At 39.9% G+C, this 23,932-nt stretch overlaps 1 protein-coding gene across 2 annotated transcripts in view; it reads left to right on the forward strand.

The window, feature by feature from the left end:
* Positions 1-23,932, forward strand: part of LOC140725163 (regulator of G-protein signaling 6-like) — a 573,527-nt gene that overhangs the window by 486,528 nt on the left and 63,067 nt on the right. For both annotated transcript variants that reach the window (XM_073040261.1, XM_073040262.1), the window contains exons 4-8: positions 5,531-5,581; positions 11,118-11,224; positions 13,786-13,837; positions 22,735-22,799; positions 22,962-23,038. In XM_073040261.1, the coding sequence (XP_072896362.1) occupies positions 5,531-5,581; positions 11,118-11,224; positions 13,786-13,837; positions 22,735-22,799; positions 22,962-23,038 (352 nt within the window). The remainder of the gene's footprint in view (positions 1-5,530; positions 5,582-11,117; positions 11,225-13,785; positions 13,838-22,734; positions 22,800-22,961; positions 23,039-23,932) is intronic.

Genomic DNA, 23,932 nt, shown 5'->3' on the forward strand with positions numbered 1-23,932 from the left:
CAACAGGTTCAGCACAGGACCACATGCTGTTCCTTCTGCCTTCTTGCTCAAGCCACACACCCTTCCTTACCCCTGAAGCCTTCTCCCTCCACCCCTCCGTCCCCTCTGGTGAGTGCTTGTGTTCCAAACCCCCCAACTTTGGATTATCCTGACTCCATGGGGATTACCACCCTCCCCTGCCTGACAGTGACTATAGGTCTGGTTAAGAGACAGCTGGAGAGACTACATCAAGGCAAGGCTACTGGACCGGACGGTATCAGCCCCAGGGTACTGAAGGCCTGTGCAAGCCATCTGTTGGGTATTTTGCAGCACCTTTACACTCTGACTCTGAGTCAGGAAAAGATACCGGTGCTATGGAAGACTTCCTGCTTGGTTCCTGTACCCACGAAAGCGACTCCATTTGAACTTAATATCCACAGACCAATTGCCCTCACATCTCATGTGATGAAGGTGCTGGAGAGGCTGGTCCTGACTTACCCTGGACTGCAGGTGAGATCTTCATTGGACCCTCTACAGTTGGCCTACCAACCTCATGTGGGAGTGGACGATGCCATCATCTACCTGTTGCAGAGAGCTCACTCCCACCTGGATGATGCTGGTGGCATTGTGAGAATCACATTTTTAGATTTCTCTTGTGCCTTCAATACAATCCAGCCACTTCTTCTGAGTGCAAAGCTGCAAAGGATGGGCATAGAGGAATCCACTATCTGCTGGATTACTGACTACCTGACAGATAGACCCCAAGTTCTCTGATGACTCTGTGGTGATTGGGTTTATCAGAGATGGGCAGGAGTCAGAGTACAGAGGACTGGTGGACAAGTTTGTGGAGTGGTGTGGGAGGAATCACCTGCTCCTGAATGTGGCCAAAACCAGGGAGATGGTGATTGATTTTAGGAGGAAGAGGACTGTAATGAGTTCTGTATACATTCTGGAGAAGACGTTACGGTGGTGGAAGAGTATAAATACTTGGGTGTTTACCTTGACAACAGACTTGACTGGAAAACCAACACCAAGGCCATTTACAAGAAGGGGATAAGCAGACTCTATTTTCTAAGGAAGCTGAGACCCTACAATGTGCAGTGGGATGTTGGAGATCTTTTATCTGCCTGTTGTAGCGAGGGTGGTCTTCTTTGTGACTTTATGTTGGGGGAGCAGTATCAGTGCTGGGTGATGCAAAAGGATTAAATAAACCCATCAAAAAGGCTGGATCCATCCTTGGCTACAACCCGGGCTCTTTTGGGTTAATGGTGGAAAGGAGATCACTAAACTAACTGTTATCCATTGTGGACCATCAGGCACATCCTCTCCATCACCTACTGAATAAGGATCAGAGCACCCTTTCAAACAGACTCATTCAGCTCTGCGGTCACAGGATCGTTACAGAAAATCTTTCCTACCAAATGCAATAAGCAAATACAACAGTTCATCTCTGTGTGGCAGGAGAACACACATCACAGTACGATAGGCTCTGTTTTATTATTTTGTACATTATTATTGTGTACTGGTAAATTATTGTATTATTATTCTGTACTTTATTATTTATTATTATTGCTAATTGTGTTTTTAAATGTTGCTGTTGTTACAAAATAATTTCCCACTCAGGATCAATTACTTACTATTATTATTAAAAAGTGTGTATAATGTGGACATTTCAGCTCCTGATTGTCCATGCTAAAGTTGCTTAGTTTATATTAAGACAGGAGAGTGATGCAGCCAGAAGAGCTGCTGCTTCAGAGCTCCAGTGTACTGGGTTCGATCCTTACCTCTGGTGTTGTCTGTGAGAAGTTCGCAGTTCCCAGGCAGTGCTCATTTTCTATGGGTATTCCTGTTTACTCCCATGTCTGGTAGGTCTGAAGATTAGTTTACCAGTGTAAATTGCTGCAACTGTGCAGGCGATTGGTCAAAACTTGGGTGAGTTAATGGGCATGAATGGAGAACGGGAAATTGAATCATCAGGTGTGTACATGAAGAGTCTATTTCAGTGCCAAGTTTGAACCTCTGACTCCATATGTAAAAGTAAGCCTCTTTTCCCTTGCGTAACTGAAGTGTATATCTGAGCCAGGCTCCAGTACCCAGCATTATCACCATGCTATTAAAACACATGATTGTTCTTCTACATTTAATACAAGAATTAATAGTGCATGGTGTTTAACTGTCATTAAAGCAGTTAATTATTTCCTCTCCATTGGTGCATATAATACTGAAATAAATCATGCTGTTCAGAAAATTGGGAAAATTAAAACATAACTGAACATAAAGAATTTGAATCTGGTATTGACAAGTAATGAATTTGATGAATCAATCAACTGATTCCCAGCAGCATGCACACTAGATGACATTTGGAATTATTTTATTTGTTCAAAATTGAAGTGTTAGAAATGCAACCATGTTTCAAGTGTTATGAGTAATAATTGGAAGTGCAGGTTAGTGATTGCTGTGGTGAAGTTATGGAATAATGATTGGGAGTGGTTGGTGGTGATATCCATCCATTGTAAATGTTTAAGTCTATTTCTGGGAGCTCAGTGGTTGGTTTGGCCTGTGCTGTTATCAGTCAGATTTAACATAATGAACACGAGTTGGAGACTGGGTGTGTATATTCTGGGTTAAAAGGATAACGATGCTAAATGCACTGATTTTTTTTGCAATTATCACTTTCAGTGTATCCACATTTTGTTTATAGAGAAAAATACTGGATAGTTGTATGGGGTGAGAACAATTGTGGGGATATATATATATAGGAAGGGAGAGGGAGAGTGAAAGGGAGTGAATGAATTGAAACAGGGCCCCTGGCTACCAGGTCTATGCTGCACCAATTTAGATTAATGCAAGAAATCTTGGATTTCTTGGAAATGGGTCCATTTCTCTTAGACAGCAAATTATTTTAATTCAATTGCTTACATAATTCACTCTTTAAAGTCCTGACTAACTGCCATCACCAGCCTTTTACAGGCAGTAAACTCCATTGGGAGTTACAGTATGCAATGACCCAGATTTCGTTAGGGAGCTTAAGGTAAAGGAACCCTTAGGAGCAAGTGATGGCATTCACCCTGCCGTTTGAGAGGGAAAAGCGAGGATAATATTTTTCACTGAGAAGACAAAAGGTTCAGTCACGGAGTTCACTTAAAACAGATGATAATGGATCTCTAGATAACAGAAAAATAAAAAGAAAAGGAACTTAGGAAGGAAGATGGCCTGAAGTAGGTGATCGAGTATGATGTTATTGTATGGCAGTATAGGACACATTACCTATTCTCGCTTCCAGTTCTTATACCCTTGTGCTCTTGATTGCTTCATTTCATGCATTTAAATTAGCATATAAAATTGAGAGGCCTAGAGAGGGAAGCAGAAAGGACTTACTTATTCTGCCATTAAAGCCAGTAACCACAGGACACAGTTCTCAGGATTAAGGATTAAGATGGCATGCTTTCCTTAAAGGAAAATCTTGCCAGACAAACTTTATGGAATTCTTTGAGGAAAGAACAAGCAGGCTAGACAAAGGTGAATCAGTGGATATTGTGTACTTGAATTTTCAGAAGGCTTTTGACAGGGCACCACACATGAGGCTGCTTTACAAGATAAGAGTCCAAGGATAGAACATTGGCAGACTGGCAGGTGGCAAAGCATGGGAATAAAGGGGGTCTTTTCTGATTGGCTGCCAGTGACTAGTGGTATTCCACAGTCTGTATTAGGACCACTTCTTTTCATATTATATGTCAATGATCTGGATGATAGGATTGAAGGTTTTATGGTCAAGTTTGTGGATAATAAAAAGATAGATGGAAGGGCAGGCAGTATTAAGGAAGCAGGGAGTCTGCAGAAGGGCTTGAACAGATTTGGAGAAGGGGCAATAAAGTAGCAGGTGGAATACAGTGCAGGGAAATGTATGGTCATGCACTTCGGTAGAAGAAATAAAAGCATAGACTGTTTTCAAAATGTGGAGGACATTAAGAAATCAGAGGTGCAAAGAGACTTGGGAGTCCTCATTCAGGATTCGCTAAAGATTAAATTGCAAGTTGAGTCAGTGGCCAATGTAATGTTAGCATTTATTGTAAGAGGATTAGAATGTAAAAGCAAGGATATAGTGTTGAGACTTTATAAGGCATTAATTAGACTGTAATTGAAGTATTGTGAGCAGTTTTGGACTTGCTGGCATTGGAGAGGGTGCAGAGGAGATAATAATAATAATTTAATAATAATAATAATTTCAGGAATGAAAGGGCTAACATATGAGGAGTATTTGATGGCTCTGGGCCTATACTCACTGGAGTTTAGTAGAATAAAGTGAGGGGGAGGATCTCATTGAAACCTATCAAATATTGAAAGGCCTAGTGTTGATGTGGAGAGAATGTTTCTGAATATGGCGTCTAGGACCAGAGGACACACCTCAGAATAGAAGATGTCCCTTTGGAACAGAGATGAGGAGAAGTTTCTTTAGCCTGTGAGTAGTGAATCTCTGCAATTCATTGCCACAGATGTCTGTGAAGGCCAAGTCATTGAGTATATTTAAAGCAGAAATTGATAAGTTCCTGATTAGTAAGGGCTTCAAATGCTATGGGGAAAAGGGAAGAAAGTGGAGTTGAGAGGAACAGTAAATCAGCCATTGTGGAATGCTGGAGCAGAGTTGGTAGTCTGAATGGCCTAACTCTGTCCTATGTCTTACTGTCTATGGTCTTATATCATCACTGCTCTCTGCAGTGCATTGGATCAGCATCCTGATCATCCTTCAGGGAACAAAACCTAATTCCAAACCTTGTTGCTTGTATTTGACCACAATCCTACTGCACCCTCAGGAGGAGAAACAGAGCATGTCCCTATCACCACAAACATTCAGTTCTAATTGAACATTTGTACTCTATAAGGATAGCTTTTCACAAATTGGGAGTTTTCCAATGCAATCTGGTGGCAGATTGATGGAGTGGGCAAGTGGGAGATCCTTAATCTGAATCCTGGCTTTCTGCTATTGATCTTCATTATAAGTTCGAAGTTCTGTGTTCAAAGTAAATTTATTATCAGAGTATTTATATGTTACTATACACTACATAGAAATATAGAAAAACTACCGCACAATACAGCCCTTTCAACCCACAATGCTGTGCCGAACATGTACTTACCTTGAGATTCATTTTCTTGCCGGCCTTGACTGGAATAAAAAGGAATACAATAGAATTTAAGAAAAACTATACATAAAACAATCAAGATTGACAAACAGCCAGTGTGCAAAAGAAGACACACTGTCTAAAGACAAAAATAATACTGAGAACGCAAGTTGTAAAGAGTCCTTGAAAGTGTGACTGTAGGGTGTAAAATCAGTTTAGAGACTGAAGTTATCCACGTCGGTTCAGGAGCCTGATGGTTGTAGGGTAATAGCTGTTCCTGGATTGGTGTTGTGGGACCTCTGAAACTTTGTCTATTCTTAGCCTCATTGTAAAATATAATTTCTTTCAAAACTCACAGAGGAACCTGATAATGACAATGCACTTGCCTTGGGATCCCAGTGCAACAATTCATTTCCAACACCTTTACATTTTAGGTGCAGACATCGTACAGTGGCTGATGAAGAGCTTGAGCATTGAAGACCCAGGTAAGGAAGTTTAATTATGCAACTTGTAAAGACAAAGATCTGAATTCACAATTGCTGGTTACCTTGCAAAATACTTTTACCAAGCAAATTAAATACGTGACTTGCCACTACCTCAGATATGATTGAAGAGTACAGGCTTGAGTGGTTTTATAAAGAGGAACTGGGTCAGCCAAATGAATCATAGATAGATTTCTGAGAAAATGTCACTTAACAACAAAGGGGCTTTTAAAAATACTTGCAGCAATAAGGTGTGAGAGAACCTAGTTCACTAAAAAAAAAGATAATGGGAAGTTTGATCCTGGAGCTCTCACTATTAGTGCAATAGTTGCTTAAGATACTGGAGATATTTAAAGGGAGATTAAGTTTTGAGCAGCTGAAGTATTTGAAAGGTCAGTGAATTGAAAGCTATCTACCTACAGAATAAGAACAGTAAAAGAACACCGTACCTGTGGAAAGAGAAACGGTGTTAATGTTTCAGGCTGAGGATTTGAGCAAGCCCTAACCTCTTTGATTTCGTTACTACAACAAAATGTTGGAATCACTGAGCATCAGGTAGCACACATGGAAAGAGAACCAGAATTAAAATTTCAGTCAAAGTTCCTTCATCAGAATTCCTTCTTTTCAACCTTGCTCAATGGAACAGTGTCCTTCTTATGTTAAAACTGGTCAGAATTGAGAAGCTTCACAGTGCCAGAGAACTGAGTTCGATCCTAACCTCAGGTGCTGCTTATATGGAGCTTTCACGTTCTTCCATATACCACATGGGCTTCCCTCAGGTGCTCCGGTTCCCCCACCACCACCACAAACAACCACCATGCAGGTTGTAGTCTAGCTGGCCATTGTAAGTTACCTCTAAGTGAATAGTAGAACCTTAGCGGAGAATGTGGGGAGGATAAAAGAAAATGGGATTAATATAGAATTGGTGTGCATAAATTGTTAGCATGGACTTTAGTGAGCTGAGAAGCCTGTTTTCATGTTGTTTTTCTATCACTCAATGAATGCTGGAACATTACACTAATGCTTTGGAAGTGCTGAGTGATACCAGAGATTGAAGAGTTCAGTTGAATGCAAATCAGAAAATACTTCCTTGGGTGTAAAATGCTTTGAGAAAGTTGAAAGGTAAATGCAAGTATTATATATTTAATAAACTGATTGTGAGTGAACTTCTGTGAGCTCTGACATTTGAGGGATGTCCTAATCAAGATGTTTAAAATGATAAAGGTATTTAATGCACTGGAAGTCTTTCCTTTCGTGCAAGAGCTCAGAACAAAAGAGTAAATATTAACATTAGAGCCAGCTCATTTAAGAGTGAAATGAGTAGGGTTTTTTCCTCTTTAAAAGAGTGACGTAAAATGGGATCTCTTACTTAAAAGCTTGGATCAATTAACGATATTGCAAGTAAGACAGATAGACTTAACATAGTAAGGTTATAGAGAGATGGGAAGCGAAGATGAGTTAATTGGAGCTGATTTGTAGGTCAACCATGATCCAGCTAAGTGATGTAACACTATTGAAGGCTGAATGGTTGCTTCTTGTTCATATGTGTTTGCAGTTTCCATCATTTCAGAAATGCCATTAAACAGATTAAAGACAACGTCCTCTTCCCATGCTCCATGTAAATACAAACAACAACTTACATAGCTGCAAATATGCTGGGTGTTTCAAAAGGTCCAGGATGCATGGTACTGCAGAGTACAGGAGATGTTCTATGCCATTGCTATTGCTCTACGCAAGCCTCCTGCCTGCATTCCATTTAACATCACCAACATACCCTTCTGTACCTCGTTATCTTCATACACTGTACAGTCTCCCACATTAACCTTACAACCAGTGAAACAGTTACTCTAAACTACCTATTTTTTTTGCTTAACAATGGTAGCTAATTGGGGCTTATAGATAGATACTTTATTGATCCCGAAATTGCAGTGTCACAGTGGCATTTACAGATATAATTATTAGGAGAGAAGTAGAAAGAATAAAAATAAGCTACCACAAACAGTCTAACAGGAGGGGGTCATCACTTCCCTGGCTATAGGTTGACTCATTATCGAGCCTAATTTTCCGAGGGTAAGCAAGACCACACATAGCGCTCTTTGGAGCAGCACAGTTGTCATAGTATCCAACCAAATGAGAAAAAAAATCTTTCTGCATACCCATCAATCTCTCTGATAATTATAAATGGATATATTAAGTCACCTTTAATCTTTAATTTCCTACAAATTGTAAAAAAAAATACAGTAGCCTTTTTGCAGTTTACATTGATGGCTATACTATTTTCATTCTGTATTGAATTTGTAAATCTTGCCTTCAACACATATCCTTCACTTTTGGGACTTGTTTTCAAATGGATTTGGAATGAAATATTGATGTACTTGGCAGCTGCCTGTACGAGATCTATGTAGAAGGATGTAGGTTCTCTGCATTCAGATACCCAATTAGGGGCCTGGATGAAATTACTGATTTTAACTGGGCACCCAATGAACAATGTCATGTAGTGACTGCACAGGTGCGTGATATGAGAATGCTGTGGAGCATTAGAATGTGCCTTTCTGAAACTGCCACTGCACCTTTCAGCTGAGGCAGACATAACTTAGCACCCTACCATGTTTTATCTGGTTGAGTTATGCTTGGTCGTGGGAACTTAGTACAGGGTGCTGAAGTGAAAATTGTTCCATTTTCTTCCACTGACATCCCTCAAAATAATGAGTTCAAAACTGATACATAATACAAATAGACAAAGGAGATGGGAGCTGAAGGGTTTCCATCCTTAAGCTATGTTTTTATTGGCTGGTCAACTGCTGGTTGTTAACAGGGAGTCTGAAAACAGTATTTTACCAGGTTTTCAAAGCCACTGAGAGACCAGCCTTGAGAAATGCTATTATCATATACTTTGATATTTTAATGGTGTTTGACAAGGTTTCAAATTTTTTAAAAATGGAAAATTGAGCAGATGCCTTTGAAATGTATTTTTGCTGAATAAGAAAGTGATGGTTGCAAAGCAGATGTTTAATCAGAACTGGGAGGCAACAGACAACCATCAACAAGTGGCAGCCTTTCATGAGTCAGGCTTATAATACTTGCACCTTATGGTGCATTGTCATCTGCTTTGTCATGGTGGAACTCGTGATGAACTGGCAATTTCACTGACTGATTTACAGTGAAGGTTTTTCTTAGACTTTCATTCGCACAGTAGCTCTAAAAGCCAAATTAATTCCATCCATTGGAAGTTTTCATCAGGGGAAGGTGGTAGGGTGAAGGGAGTGGGGAAAATCTTTAATTTGATGACTTGTTTGAAAAATATTCTGTTTTTTTTTATGTGTTCATTGTATTATATCTCCCAGACATACACTTAGATGGGCACAGAATGTTGTAGATACTGACAATATAACATGGCCAGCACCGATGATACACCAGACGTCCTGGAAAGTGAAAGTAAATGTGGAAGCTTAGGTATATATATATATATATATGTAGGTCGGGTATCCAAGACTTTTGCACAGTACTGTGTTTGTCAACATGGAATGGAGAGCAGGTTTGTAAATCTGGTGGGAACAAATTATGTTGTGAGGGTGAGGGTGGAGTGCAGTGGAAGTGTTCTGGGATGGGTGGCAGAGAAGAAGTGCCATGAACATGGGGTGGCACAGGTACGGCCACAACCAATCCTGAGACACTAAGTGAGGTAATTTGATTCCAAATGTTTAGTTTATTAATCATTGCAAAATGACTCTCCGGTGCTTCCCACTTCCACCCCTCTCCCTTCCCATTTTCCCAACCATGATCTATCTCTCCCTGCCCACTCTGTCTACAGTAGAGATCCATATCATAGAAACATAGAAAACCTACAGCCGAACATATCCCTACCTCAGAAATTACTAGGCTTATCTATAGCCCTCTATTTTACTAAGCTCTATGTACCTATCTAAAAGCCTCTTGAAGGACCCTATTGTATCCACCTCCACCACTATTGCCGGCAGCCCATTCCATGCACTAACCACACTCTGAGTAAAAAACATACCCCTGACATCTCCTCTGTACCAACTCCCCAGCACCTTAAACCTGTGTCCTCTTGTGGCAGCCATTTCAGCCCTGGAAAAATGCCTCTGACTATCCACACGATAGATACCTCTCATCATCTTGTACACTTCTATCAAGTCACCTCTCATCCTCCGTCGCTCCAAGGAGAAAAGGCTGAGTTCACTCAACCTATTCTCATAAGACATGCTCTCCAATCCAGGCAACATCCTTGTAAATCTCCTCTGCACCCTTTCTATGACTTCCACATCCTTCCTGTAGTGAGGCAACCAGAACTGAGCACAGTATTCCAATTGGGGTCTACCAGGGTCCTATATAGTTGCAACATTACCTCTCAGCTCCTAAATTCAATTCCATGATTGATGAAGGCCAGTACACCATACGCCTTCTTAACCACAGAGTCAACCTGCGCAGCAGCTTTGAGCATCCTATGGACTCGAACCCCAAGATCCCTCTGATCCTCCACACTGTCAAGAGTCTTACCATTAATACTATATTCTGCCATCATATTTGACCTACCAAAATGAACCACCTCACACTTATCTGGGTTGAACTCCATCTGCCACTTTGCAGCCCAGTTTTGCATCCTATCAATGGCTGACAGCCCTCCACACTATCCATAACACCCCCAACCTTTACAAATTTCCTAATCCATCCCTCCACTTCCTCATCCAGGTCATTTTTAAAAATCATGAAGAGAAGGGGTCTTGGAACAGATCCCAGATCACTGGTGACCGACCTCCATGCAGAATATGACCCGTCTACAACCACTCTTTGCCTTCTGTGACCAGACTCAGGCTTATCATCAACTCACATATGTCATGAATTTTTTTATGTGACAGCAATACAGTGCAATGCATAAAATTACTACAGTACTGTGCAAAAGTCTTAGGCGCCCTGGTTTATATATATATGTGCTTAAGACTTTTGCGCACTACGGTATCCATGCATTTCTGGACAAAATCAGGCAAAGAAATATGTTGTTTATGGGAAATTAAAAGTAACAATGCAAGTAAGGCAAAGAACATGCCTGGCCAGTCTCTAGTCATACGCTGTGCCAGACATAATCCAGAGTGTCCAACAGGGAAGAGTGCGGTGGGAGTGACATCATTTTATGCACCCCTGACATGGAACTCATATTGACAGACAAAGGTGGCTCATGTCCAATGGTGGTAAATGCTTATCCAAACCAAAGATATTCATTATCTGATTCATATAAAAATGGTATAGTTTCAATCATATAAAACTGAAATAAACGGTGCTATGCAGTTTAATTTCTAGTCATATATTTTCATGTAGAGTATCAATCTGAAAACCAGCAGAAACTATGGAATTGTATTGATGATGGGCAATAACCAAAATGTACCGTGTTGAATAAGTAAGTATTGCAGTGGATTATGATGCCATGGAATGCAGAAGAGAGCTCAGGAGGAAGACTGCATAAATGGAATCGGTGTCAGTAGCAATGGGATTCAAGATGTATTTCCGGTTTCCTTGTTCACAGGTGAAGCAATACATTTAGGGAGCCTCATTGCAGCTCAAGGATACCTCTTTCCCATCTCTGATCACGTTCTGACACTGAAAGATGATGGGACGTTTTACAGGTTTCAGGTGAGCAACCGTGCCTCTTACTTTGGAATCAGAGATCTTGCTACCTCAGGTACTTTACGTGGGCCAACTCACTTTTCAATACTTATTTAAATACTGTGACACCAAACTTCAGCAGCTACTTCCTGTTCTCCCACCTTAACTTGGAGAAGAAATCACCAAGACAGCAGAGAAGTGGCTTATCCTATATCTGACCTATCCTCTTCAATCTGCCCTTGACCGATTTGGAGGCAAGTCTCAGAGTTTCCTTTCCATTGGCTTCACAGTTATTGGGAGGAGCAGTTTTAGCTCCTATCCGTAGTGAGATTCAGTCAATCAAATTCAAAGCTAGGATCATATCTGAAACCTCCAAGAATGAATGGATTTTGAAACTTTTGAAAGCTGATTGCCTATAGGTTCTCACACCAACTTTTGTGCGTGAGAACATAAGAAGTAGAAGGAGTAAGAGACCTGCTAAAGCATTCAGTAAGATCTGACGTTTTAGTGCAGCTCCACTTGCCAGCACCAACCCCATGTTGCCTAATTCATTTCGGTATCTAAAAATCTATTGGTCCTTTAGGGAAATTAACATCTAGAATAAAAAGAAAAGAAAATTGGCAAATTGGACAACATCCATAGAGAAAGAAAGAGACCAATTTATAAGAACTTGGTTCCTTTTCTCAGTTTGACTGACAGCACTTCCTTTTCAGTGAAGTCCTCTTTCACAAAATGGCAATAGGGTGAGGGCTGTGGGAAAGGTATTAGGTTGGAGCTAGGGTTAGGATGTGGATGGGGATCTCCTCATGACAACATGGACTTTGGAAAGGACATTGGCTCAGCACGCTCTCGGCCTGAGTGCACACTGGTGCTGACACTGGGACATGGCATTTTCCAGGATTTATGTGCCTGAAGCTATTAAAGCAAAGAAAGGGTTGCAAGTAGCAGACCATTGCAAACTCTGTATGCTAAAGGTAAAAAAAAACACATTTCCCTTCCCTCCAGATGATTGAATTACAGTTATTCTAAGCAGTGACTGGAATCATTGAACCAAGACATCAAAGTAAAAAAAAATCACCATAAAATATGCATTTAATAGAAATTGCATTCATCAGCTTCTCAGCTTTACACAATGAATATTGATCTAAGACGTTGCATTGCAGTAAACTGCTCTTTGCTCGTTAGTAATATTCCCTAAGAATTGCACTGAAAATTCACACATGGTGCTAGATTTCATGGAATTATAGACTGACTGGATGAGAGGTGTATGGAGGGATATTGGCCAGGAGCAGGTCAGTGGGACTAGGCAGAAAGATGGTTCGGCACAGCCAAGAAGGGCCAAAAGGCTTGTTTCTGTGCTGTAATGTTCTATGGTTCTATGACACACAAGAGATTTTGAAAGTGCTAGAAATCTAAAACAACACACACAAAATATTGAAGGAACTCGGCAGGTCAGACAGCACCTATGGAAATGAACAAACAGTCAACATGTTAGATTCTGCTGTTTTTGATCCAAGGTTCTTTCGGAAGTCAGGAAAGAGACATAAATCTTGTTGCTTCATGACCAGTTTATTAAGTGCTGCCAGAACATAGGAAACTGGAAACTGGCAGTAATAGAGCCAGAGGCTCGTAAGCAAGGGAGAGAAGAAGAATATATGGTGAAACTGCATGGTCAGACCTTTTTATACCCAGATGAGAAATATTCCATTCAAATTCACAGTTAAAAGTCAACCAATCAAATAGCTCCCATTCAAACAATGCAATACCAAGAGAAGCTTCCAGAATCATACAAAAGTAATCACAAGGGGACTCACTGTACAGTTGCATATACATACTGTGGCTACTAGGAGACATACTAAACAGTTACATGTATCTAAGTAGCTATACAAAGCAAGTGGGTAATTAATTGTTAAGCTGCAAAGAAAGTAACAATTAAGCAGTTTAATCCAATAGACGTTGCAGGCCAAGATCCTTCATCAGGACTGGAAAGAAAGGGGGAAGATGCAAGAATAAGAAACTGGGGGAAGAGGAAGGAATGCAAGCTAGAAGGTGATAGTTGAGGCCAGGTGGGTGGGGTGGTGGTGAAGTAAGAAGCTGGGACGTGATAGATGGGAAAGGTAAAGGGCTGGTGAAGAAGGAATCTGATAGTAGGAGAGGACAGTGGACCATGGGAGAAAGGGAAGAAGGAGGGGCACCAGGTGGAAGTGATAGGCAGGTGAGGAGAAAAGGCGAAGTGAGAGGGGAGCCAGAGTGGGGAATAGAAGAGGGAAGGGGGGGAGGGAAAAAATTACCAGAAATTGGAGAAAATGATGTTCATGATGTTGCTGGTTAGCAGTTTAAACCTTTAGTTTCAGATTGGATGATGGAAATTGACGGAGCATTAGGTCATCATGTCTATTGTGTATGTCCTTGTATGTGTTCACTGTGAATAGTGAGGTTAGGTCAATGGTCATCTAAACCAACAATAAACTGAAGTTATTTTCAAGTATCCTTTAAACTTGATTCCATTAGCAAACATGTAACTAGGCTCTCTTGATCTCTTAGGTATTGTTGACTTCAGAGCAGTAACAAATAAATTTTCATTATAGGCTCCATATTTTTGGCCATCAAACTGCTGGGAGCCAGAAAACACAGATTATGGTAAGTGTATCCTTCATGCCTTTTATAATAAACACTGAGCCCTGTAGGAAGCATCAAGGCAAAATAAAATGAAGTGAAGGTCAATAACCCTTCATCACTTCATCACATGTGTTGGTAGGAAGTGCTGCTGCTAGTTTTGTGCAAGTAGGGAGGCAAAAGGGCTTTGTTGGAGAATTACAAGGGAAAGTCTGTTTGTTGCAGCACCGTGGGGCAGTTTATCATAAACACAAGAGATTTTGCGGATGCTAGAAATCTTAAGCAACATGCACAAAATGCTGAAGGAACTCAGCAAGTCATGTAGCACCTATGGAGGGGAATAAACAAATAGACTTTGCTAGCTGGTACTTCTTCCCCCCTCCCCCCACCACTTCTGCCTCCATTCTTCCCTGTCACGATGAAGTTGGTCCTAAAAGTCAACTGTGTATTCCCCCTTCGTGTGTGTTGACCATGGTGCAACTGATTGAGGTGCTGCCGCATAGCTCCCAAGATTAGGTTCAATACTGACCTCTGGTGGAGTCTGTGTGTGATGTACACGTTTTATTTGTGACTCTGTGTTTCTTCCAGGTGCATTGGTTTGCTAAAGTTAATGGTTGTTACTTTAATTTTCCACTGTTAGTTACCTCTGGTGTGAAGTTGTGGGGTAGAATCAGGCCGGGAGATGTAGGATTAATGGCATGTGGAAAGTTACGAGAAAGATTAAAGTTCAAAATTCAAAGTAAGTTTATTATCAAAGTATATATATGTCACCATATACAACCACAGATTCATTTTATTGTGGTAATACTCAATAAATCCATGAAAGGGTAATAACCAAAATAGAATCAATGAAAGACAACACCAACGAGAGGAGAATAAATTGTGTTCAGGTAGAATTAGTATAAAAATTGGCATTTGATGGTTGGGACATATTTGGATGAAAGAGCCTTTTTCCTTGCAACATCTCTGTGAGGTAATTGTTTTGTTAAACATTCTGCTAAATAATGATGAAGATATAGGAATTGAGGAGCTGAGTATTTCTATTTTTGTGCAGGCAGTTTCAGTGCCAAGCTCTTCCAACCGAATCAGAGAATCATTTAATATGAATTATGATTTCTTTCACATTAATATGCTGCATTAGTGCCAAACAGCTTTCTTTAAATTTTACGTTTAAATATTGTAGTGTGTCCTGCTTTTGGCCTAGGTCCAAATCACTGCATAAAGTCAGCTTTCTTAGTTGTCTCACTCTAGAGTTAGATTGAGCCCCAGTTTAACATCGCCACAGATTAACAGTGCAAATGAAACCCAAAGTATCTATTTTTATCTACCAATCATATGGCAAAAACTCAAGGACCAAGATTGTAGTAAAAAACTAGTTTAAAAAAATCTCTCAATTACCTTATAAAGTATCTTGTAAATTAAAAATGGCAAAATCCTTCCTTATAATCATTTGCAGGTCTTGAAACCATGTTACACCCAGAAATTTGAAAGGCCATTCTGGCTGTTACAAATAGAGCCAACACACAATATTTTAGTTGTTTGTTAATAGTCTATGTAGAGAGCATTTACTACACTCTCTTTTTATTTTGGGAGTCCGTGAAACAAGATCAGAATCTTTTATAGATGAAGAACACAGAGGAAGATTTTGAATACTAATAACATCCCTCAAAACAACATTGTGCATTCAAAAGTTTGAGCTTTGTGTCTTCATTCTCCAAATACATTTCTTATGTGGTTTCATAGCCCAAAGGGGCCACTTGCTCAGAATAATGAAGCCAATAAATGTCAAATATTACAGTGACTGCACAATAATCATCAAGATTTAAGAAAATTAAATAGAGGGCATTACTATTCATCCAGTTTTGATCAAACATGTATGATGATGAGGTGATGAGCAGTTGAACTGTTTCAACAATGTCTCTCATGGCTCAGCACAAAAACTATCAAATCAATCAAGCATCATTTCACCCCAAACTAGTCATCTGCAAAAGATTCTTTACCAAGCTAATGGAATAAATTGAAATTGCTGATTTTCAGTAATAAGCTTTTGACTATGTTGGTGAAAATATGTGAAGTTTTGACTCTAAGCTTTAAGCTTTGTTCATTTTTCTCTTGAAGGGTGTGCATCAACTTTTTAAAAACATGACAGATTAAACTATTTTGAATCGTTTTCAATTAAGTCATTCTATTCAACAACTGCCAAAAAAGTGTAAAAGTACATACTGTATATCTAAATAATAATTTCTAACCCTAATAAATTTATCATTCTTTATCAGGTTTAACATTGCTAACCTTTAAAACTGACACAATGCATTCACAAGATGGAAATATACATGAAGTACCTATGTGCAGAGGAATTTATAAAAGTGGAAATAACCAAGAACACCACTCATTTATTATCAAATAGCTACAAATCAATACAGCAATTCTGCTCAGAGCTATGTAGCCCATTCTTCAAAAGAAAAAAATAAACCTAACAGGATGAAACATTTGCCAAACAGACTTGCCACACTGCCTCCAGAAGAGACAGACTAATCTTGCATTTATTTTTCTGAGCCACTTATTCTTCAATTTCAGACTAGAAATTCTATTGTTATCTCTTATTTTGAGATGGTGACCCTTGGTTCAGGGCATCCCAGAACATTATTTCTTAATATGGTCTGTCAAGCCCAGCTCACAGTTTGTATAACTCAACTTTCATTGACCTAAGAGAATATAGGTCAGAGTTTCCCAACCTTTTTTAGCCCAATGCTCCCCTAAAGAACTTTCATACTTGCCAATGCCCCTAAAGCACCTCGATACTTTCCAAGGCCCCTCTTAGGCACAGTATACTTTCCAGCACCCCCATAATGTAAAAACATGTCTGCCATATGCTTACATGAGAAAGATGATTCTGATTTAAATTTTTATTTGTCTTTATACCTAGCTTACGCAGTACCTGTGTGCTGTACAGTAGTTTCAATATCAATTTGACCCTTGAGCTTGATGGTTTTTAGCAAAAGTTAAAGTATCTGGTTCAAGTTGTGACAGGCTAACATTTTTGAAAAACATTTTTGGTTCTTCATCATTCTGAATTTCAATAATTTCTTGGAAGCTCACTTCCTGTTCCTCGACCTTGCAAAGAAATGAGTTAATTACCCAGTCCAGAATTTCCAGATTGTTCAAATCCTAGAATTGATTCTGAAAATCCTTCTTCAGTGATTGCAGGTGTAAGCAGTACTCTTGCAAATCACCATCTGTGAAAGAAAGTGCCATACTTTCCATGCAGGGGAACTGTGAGAACATGCTTTTCTCAATGCACTTTTTGCCTGATTAAATTGAAATTCTCACCCTGCAGTTTCATATTTAGAAAGTTCTTTTGTCATACAGATCAGCTAGATATGCCCCATCTGCATGTAGAAGTTCAATTTTGTTTTCCAAGAATTGTTGACTTCGAGCAAAAATTTAACCACAGTGTCAGAAAGACCGAAGAAATGTTTTAAGCAGCAGCCTTTTGGTAGCTAATGCACTTCAGTGTGCAGATGCAAGCATTCAAACTCTACTTCGTTATCCTGGCATAACTGGTGGAATATTCTGCTATTTAATGGAAGAGCTTTAATTTTGTTGATAGCAGATATTACAAGAGTCATACCTGAAAAAAGTCACCTGGCTGAGGTTTTTGGCTGAGAGATGTTGATGATGAATTACACAATAGATTGCAAACAGACTTGGAATTTCTTTTTTCATGAAATGCCACTAAACCAGCATGGTGACCTGTCATATATGGCGCTCCATCTGTTGCACAAGAAATCATATTCCTAATCGGAATACCTTTATCCTCAATATATATTTTGAGATCATGTTAGATTGGTTCTCTGTTGCTATTTGTTTTTAACTTTTTACAAAAGAGAATCTCTTCATACACTTATCCATTTTTCATGAACTGCACATATTCCATTAGCATTTCCTTGTTGTCTTATACAGTTGACTCATCCATTTGTATCTCAAATTCTGTTTTTTGTAGCTCTGTGCATAGTTGATACTCAATGTCTTCACTCATTTCGTCAATACGATGAGCTATAAAGTTATCACTTGGAAGAATTGATTTTAAAATACTGGCATCCATTTTGAGGACAGTGCTGAGCACTTCCGATACCGCAGGCATTATTCATCTTTCAACAATTGTATGAGATTTCTCACACTGCTATCATTTTTGAAATGTTATAAGAAGGAATGAGATCACTATCAAGGTCATTTTTAACTCTATTGGTAAATGACATGAGTGTACAATGCTTTTCAAATGTTTCTTTCATCTTCTGTAATGAGTACCATAAGTAGCCTTTTCATGGTTTCTTTTACAGAAGTGTTCCTGCAATCTTGATGGTTTCATGGCTTCATTAGACATTTGGTTGGGCCAGCACTGTATTGTTGTGGAACATATTTCCGTAGATCTGTAGAGAAAATTGATAGGGTGTACTTGCTTTACCAAATTGCATGTACTCGTTCAGTGCCACAAGTCAAGGGAAACTGTTGGGCACCCTGACTGCCAATTTATGCATCCTCAATAGTGTGTTTCATTGGCAAGATCGGATGAAATTGCTGAGTTTCTGACATGTGACGATGAGTGCACACTGCCTGCAGAGCTATGGTTCTTCCTGTGTTCCAGTGACTCCTGCATTTTCTTTTTGGAAGTGCTTGCTGAACAACCGGTTGGACAGTTCTCATGCCTTACGTTAGGGTGCCACTTATTGCCCTCCCAAGAACCTTGAATGCCCTCCAATGACTTCTAATTCCCCTAACACCCCCTTAGGACAGGGGTCATCAACCTTTTTTTGCACCGCGGACCAGTTTCATATTGACAATATTCTTGCGGACCGGCCGACAGGGGGGGTGGGCGGGGTTGTTAATCACAACCGGAATACAGGTGATAAGTCAACTATAAGTCACTTATAAGTGGCTAATACACTCAATTTTGTTTCTAAAAGGGTTTATCTAACAAATTTAATATTAAACACACAGCGCATATTTTCCTCGCATAACTATAGTGATAAGTCAATTGTAAGTCAATAGCATCATAACATTTTAAGTAACGTTTGGATATTAAACACACAGCACATATTTTCCTCGAATGAACATATAAAATCATTGCAACACATCAGTGAGAGGACAAGGTAAGGGCCAGAGCCACGGCGGTCGCAGTCCAGAGAGAGCGACTGACCGAGTGAGGAGTGCGACAGGACGCGCACCCACCCCCCCTTGTAGGTAGGTAGGATCTATCGGCTGACAAAAGTTTGGCTCGTGGGATGACTTTCAGCAGATCGCAGCGAGGTAGCTGTTCTGCTACTTATGAAATCCTGAGCCCGAATTAGGTCATCTGTGAATATTTTAGCACCGGGTTCCCCACAAACATTTGGTGTGCTGGACAGGCGGCGCCCATCTATCCGGGTTCCAGGCCAGTACCAACGGCACTTCTCGCCGGCCGCATAAGATGACTGGTTACCCGAGGCCAACCAGTGATCCCTGTCGTGAGGGTATCACTGCATTTAGGCGACTGTTGACCTCGCGTGCATTCAAGTTCAATAGTGGCTGTGACAGGGAAGGAGGAAAGGTGCAGCTGTCTCATATCGTTTCATATCACCAAATCATATTGTTTCCTCACGGCCCGGTAGCATGTGCTTTGCGGCCTGGTACCATTCCGTGGCCAGGTGGCTGGGGACCACTGCCTTAAGACACGTAACCGCCCCCATTGGGAATCACTGATATGGCTCCTATCTGCTTAATCTTTCTTCATAGGATAAGCATTCCCCCACTCCAGTTTCCTTATAACAAGAAGCAATCTGGAGAATATTACTGTTATAAGTATACCTTTTCTTTAGTAGGGAGACTAGACATTATATTCCAAGTGAAGTCTTACAAATTACTGGGTAATTGCAGTTAATTGCTGAACTACTCTTGGACTCATATCCAGTTGCAATCAAGGACATCCTACGATTTACCTTCTGAATTTCTTGCTGTATCTGCATGCTAACTTCCACTGATTCATGGGCAAGCCTGGTTGCTTTGAACATAAAACATATTTCAGTTTCTCGCCATTTAAAATATATCGTACATCCCTATTTTTCTCTACAGTTTTCCACATCATATTCCATCTGAATTATCATGGTCCTTTCAGTTAGTCCATCTATCCTTGCACCCTGCATCCACCAAAAATCTATTCTGCATCTTCCTCACAAAATATCTGATTAATTTCTCCATCATTTTCTTATTCCTCGATATAATTTTTCCTGTTTCAGTCTGTTAGGGACCCACATTAATTTCTGTTAAACACTGTATTTTTCGGATAGCTTTTATAATCTCCTCTTGTACACCCTCTCTTTTACACTCTATGAATTTCACTTTTTCCACTTTCACTGCTAGTTTGTAGACTAAAGATCCCATAAACTCTGCCTTACCCTTGTAATCAGTGTGTCTAACTTTCTGATTTATACTGAGCTCGATTTTACCTCAGCTGACTGGGGACTGATGGACAATGTCCAATAATACAGTGTTTTCTGTTCCTTCCAGTTTCCCTAAACCAATTCTACATTTGGTGTTCCAAGCTAACGTTTTTTATCGATACTACTAATTATTTCTAATTAACAGTCAAGCATTTTTTAAATTAATTTTCAATCCAGTTTGTTTTACAAGTTCATCTCTGTAATTGCTTTTAGATTGTACCCATGTATTGTTGCATTCTGATAAAGAGTCTTCAGTTTTGTTTTTATGCCACTTTTTCCTGCGCTGAGTTTCATTGCAGATGTGTATTTGTATATCAGCCCCTTCCTGGCAGACTCTGGTTGTAGAACATAGAAAACCTACAACACAATACAGGCCCTTCAGCCTACAAAGCTGTGCTGAACATGTACTTACTTTAGAAATTACCTAGGGTTACCCATAGCCCTTTATTTTCCTAAGCTCCATGTACCTATCCAGGAGCCTCTTAAAAGACTCTATTGTATTTGCCTCCACCATCATCACCGGCAGAACATTCCACGCACTCACCACTCTCTGAGTAAAAAAAATTTACCCCTGACATCTCCTCTGTACCTACTTCCAAGCACCTTAAAACTGCGCCCTCTTGTGCTAGCCATTTCAGCCCTGGGAAAAAGCCTCTGACTATCCACACGATCAATGCCTCTCATCATCTTACACACCTCTATTAGGTCACCTCTCATCCTCCATTGCTCCAAGGAGAAAAGGCCAAGTTCACTCAACCTATTCTCATAAGGCATGCTCTCCAATCCAGGCAACATCCTTGTAAATCTCCTCTGCACCCTTTCTCTGCACCCCATCCTTCAAATAGTGAGGTGAACAGGACTGAGCACAGTATTCCAAATAGGGTCTGACCAGGGCCCGATATAGCTGCAACATTATCTCTCGGCTCCTAAATTCAATCCCATGAAGGTCAATACACCATATGCCTTCTTAACCACAGAGTCAACCTGCGCAACAGCTTTGAATGTCCTACGGACTCAGACCCCAAGATCCCTCTGATCCTCCACACTGCCAAGAGTCTTACCATTAATACTATATTCTGCCATCATATTTGACCCACCAAGATGAACCACCTCACACTTATCTGGGTTGAACTCCATCTGCCACTTCTCGGCTCAGTTTTGCATCCTATCAATGTCCTGCTGTAACCTCTGACAGCCCTCCACACTATCCACAACACCCCCAACCTTTGTGTCATCAGCAAATTTACTAACCCATCCCTCCACCTCCTCATCCAGGTCATTTATAAAAGTCACGAAGAGTAGGGGTCCCAGAACAGATCCCTGAGGCATACCACTGGTCACCAACCTCCATGCAGAATATGACCCGTCTACAACCACTCTTTACATTCTGTGGGCAAGCCAGTTCTGGATCCACTAAGCAATGTTCCCTTGGATCCCATGCCTCCTTACTTTCTCAATAAGCTTTGCATGGGGTACCTTATCAAATTCCTTACTGAATCCATTGTCATTATCCATTTTGTCCCTCTACAGTATCAACTCAGCTGAATTCACCAAAACTTCTCCTCACCAGAATCCTCCTCTCCCCTACCCCCTACTAATGCCATATTAGCTTAGAGCCTTATCTAGGATCATAGTTATCCTATTCGTTAACTTGGAGAAACTGGCTTGATTTGAGTGAAGTCTGTTCCAGTGGAGCAGTTGCCTTTTACTCAGTACTGGTGTCAGTGCCTCATGAATTAAAATCCATTCTTCCCATGCCAATCTCTGAGCAGCACGTTCAGTGTATAGCTCACCAAAACCTCTTTCTCAAAATCTGCAATTAATAGACACTACTCACATTGAGCACTGTGCCTTGTGTTAAAATATATTGTGTCTTAGCAGAAACTACAGATTTTTATTCCCAAGTCCCAGTAGTTTTGAGTGAAATAATGAAATAGTTAATCAATTTCAACTGGATATCTGCTCACCTGGTTGGCTAAAGGCATTTTTAATAATATTATTTTACCAGTAAAAATGAAAGTTACAGGATTAACAGGATCTAACATTTAAACTAAATTCAATAATTGCACTTTCAAAATAAAATCACCCCCTTACTCAATATCCCATGGACACTGAACTCATGGTCATGCTTCTATTCTGTACCTCCGCCCTTCAGCTGGTATGGGATCCCCTTCAGTTTTTGAGGTAAACAAGCCACTTACACTTTCAAAGAAGAAATTAGGTACATTATCAGAAATTTTTCAACCGTGGGATTTGTGTGAGGATCCAGAAATGTTATAAAAGTTAAATTTTACATCTTCTTGGAAAAAGTAGATGACTTTGAAGAGGATGCTTGCATTTGTTGTAACAAAAAAAAAAACAATTAAATGGAATTATTTCTGGAAAGGAGGAAGTATATATTTTAAGAAGGTAATTAATTGTTTCATCTTTTTTTAACCATCATAGCGATCTACCTGTGCAAGCGGACAATGCAGAACAAAGCAAGATTGGAACTTGCAGATTATGAAGCCGTAGGTATACTAATTTTATAATCAGCATTGTGATATTGTAACACCAATCAGTTATTTTGAACACACAGTGTGGATTCTATTCAGACCTTGCACTGACATATATTAACAATAAAAAGCTGAAACCTGTTTTCTGTGGTAACTCAATGACTGTTCATTCTGCAGGAAAATTTGGCCAGGTTGCAACGAGCATTTGCAAGAAAGTGGGAGTTCATCTTTATGCAAGCAGAGGCCCAAGTAAAGTACGTAACTCTCAACTTTGTGAATATATAAAGTGAACATAAACATTAGAAAATAACAGATCTCTTATTACATGTGCAAGCTGATCTCATATGCCATTACTTTTATATGATCTGAGCCCAGAACATGAATATAATATTTAACTGATAACCAGAACATGATTATAATATTTAGCTGTGTTCAGGATTGCCCATGGGGAATTGCCCCCAGATATGCCCTGAAGTCAATTAGAGTTTACCCAGTTGATTTATAGCAAGTCTTTCTAGGTTACCTGGTCTTTCTTGTAAGCCCAGAATAAAAAGGAACAAGAAATAACTGGAATTCATGTCTTCAAATGTTCAATTTAAGATTTGTGACTCATTGATGCTTTTATGTAATACTTGGAAAATGATGGACACATAACTTTGAATGTACAAGTCATTTTGGAAAAGCAAGAAAGACATTTTATCGCCATTCAGTTGAGCTCCTGCTGGGTTAATTGGCTTTAACCTAACTATTAACCACAAATATATTTCTTGCATTATTTTTTATCCTAGGGAACATAATAGAGCAGAAAAGTGCTATCATGATCAGCCCAAATTCATAGGAGCAGAAAAAGAGTGAGACAACAGTAGTAATAGTGGATTTATTAGCTAGAAGAGCAGACAGGCATTTCTTTTGCAATAGAAAGCAAATCCAGGACTACCCTCTGGGGTTGTGCTAACAAATAGGAATAGGAAGACAGAGCAAATAAATAATGGCTGAAGAGATGGTACAGAAAGGAGGGTTTTAGATTTCTGAAGCATTGGGACTTTCTCTAGAGAAAGTGGGACCATTACAAATCAGTTCTGTTCACTTGAACAAGACCAGGTCCAATATTCTCTTGCGGGAGAAAGTAGAAGAAGAGGAAGGGGATG

The sequence above is a fragment of the Hemitrygon akajei genome, chromosome 3, assembly GCF_048418815.1.
Source record: "Hemitrygon akajei chromosome 3, sHemAka1.3, whole genome shotgun sequence".
Lineage (NCBI taxonomy): Eukaryota > Metazoa > Chordata > Chondrichthyes > Myliobatiformes > Dasyatidae > Hemitrygon > Hemitrygon akajei.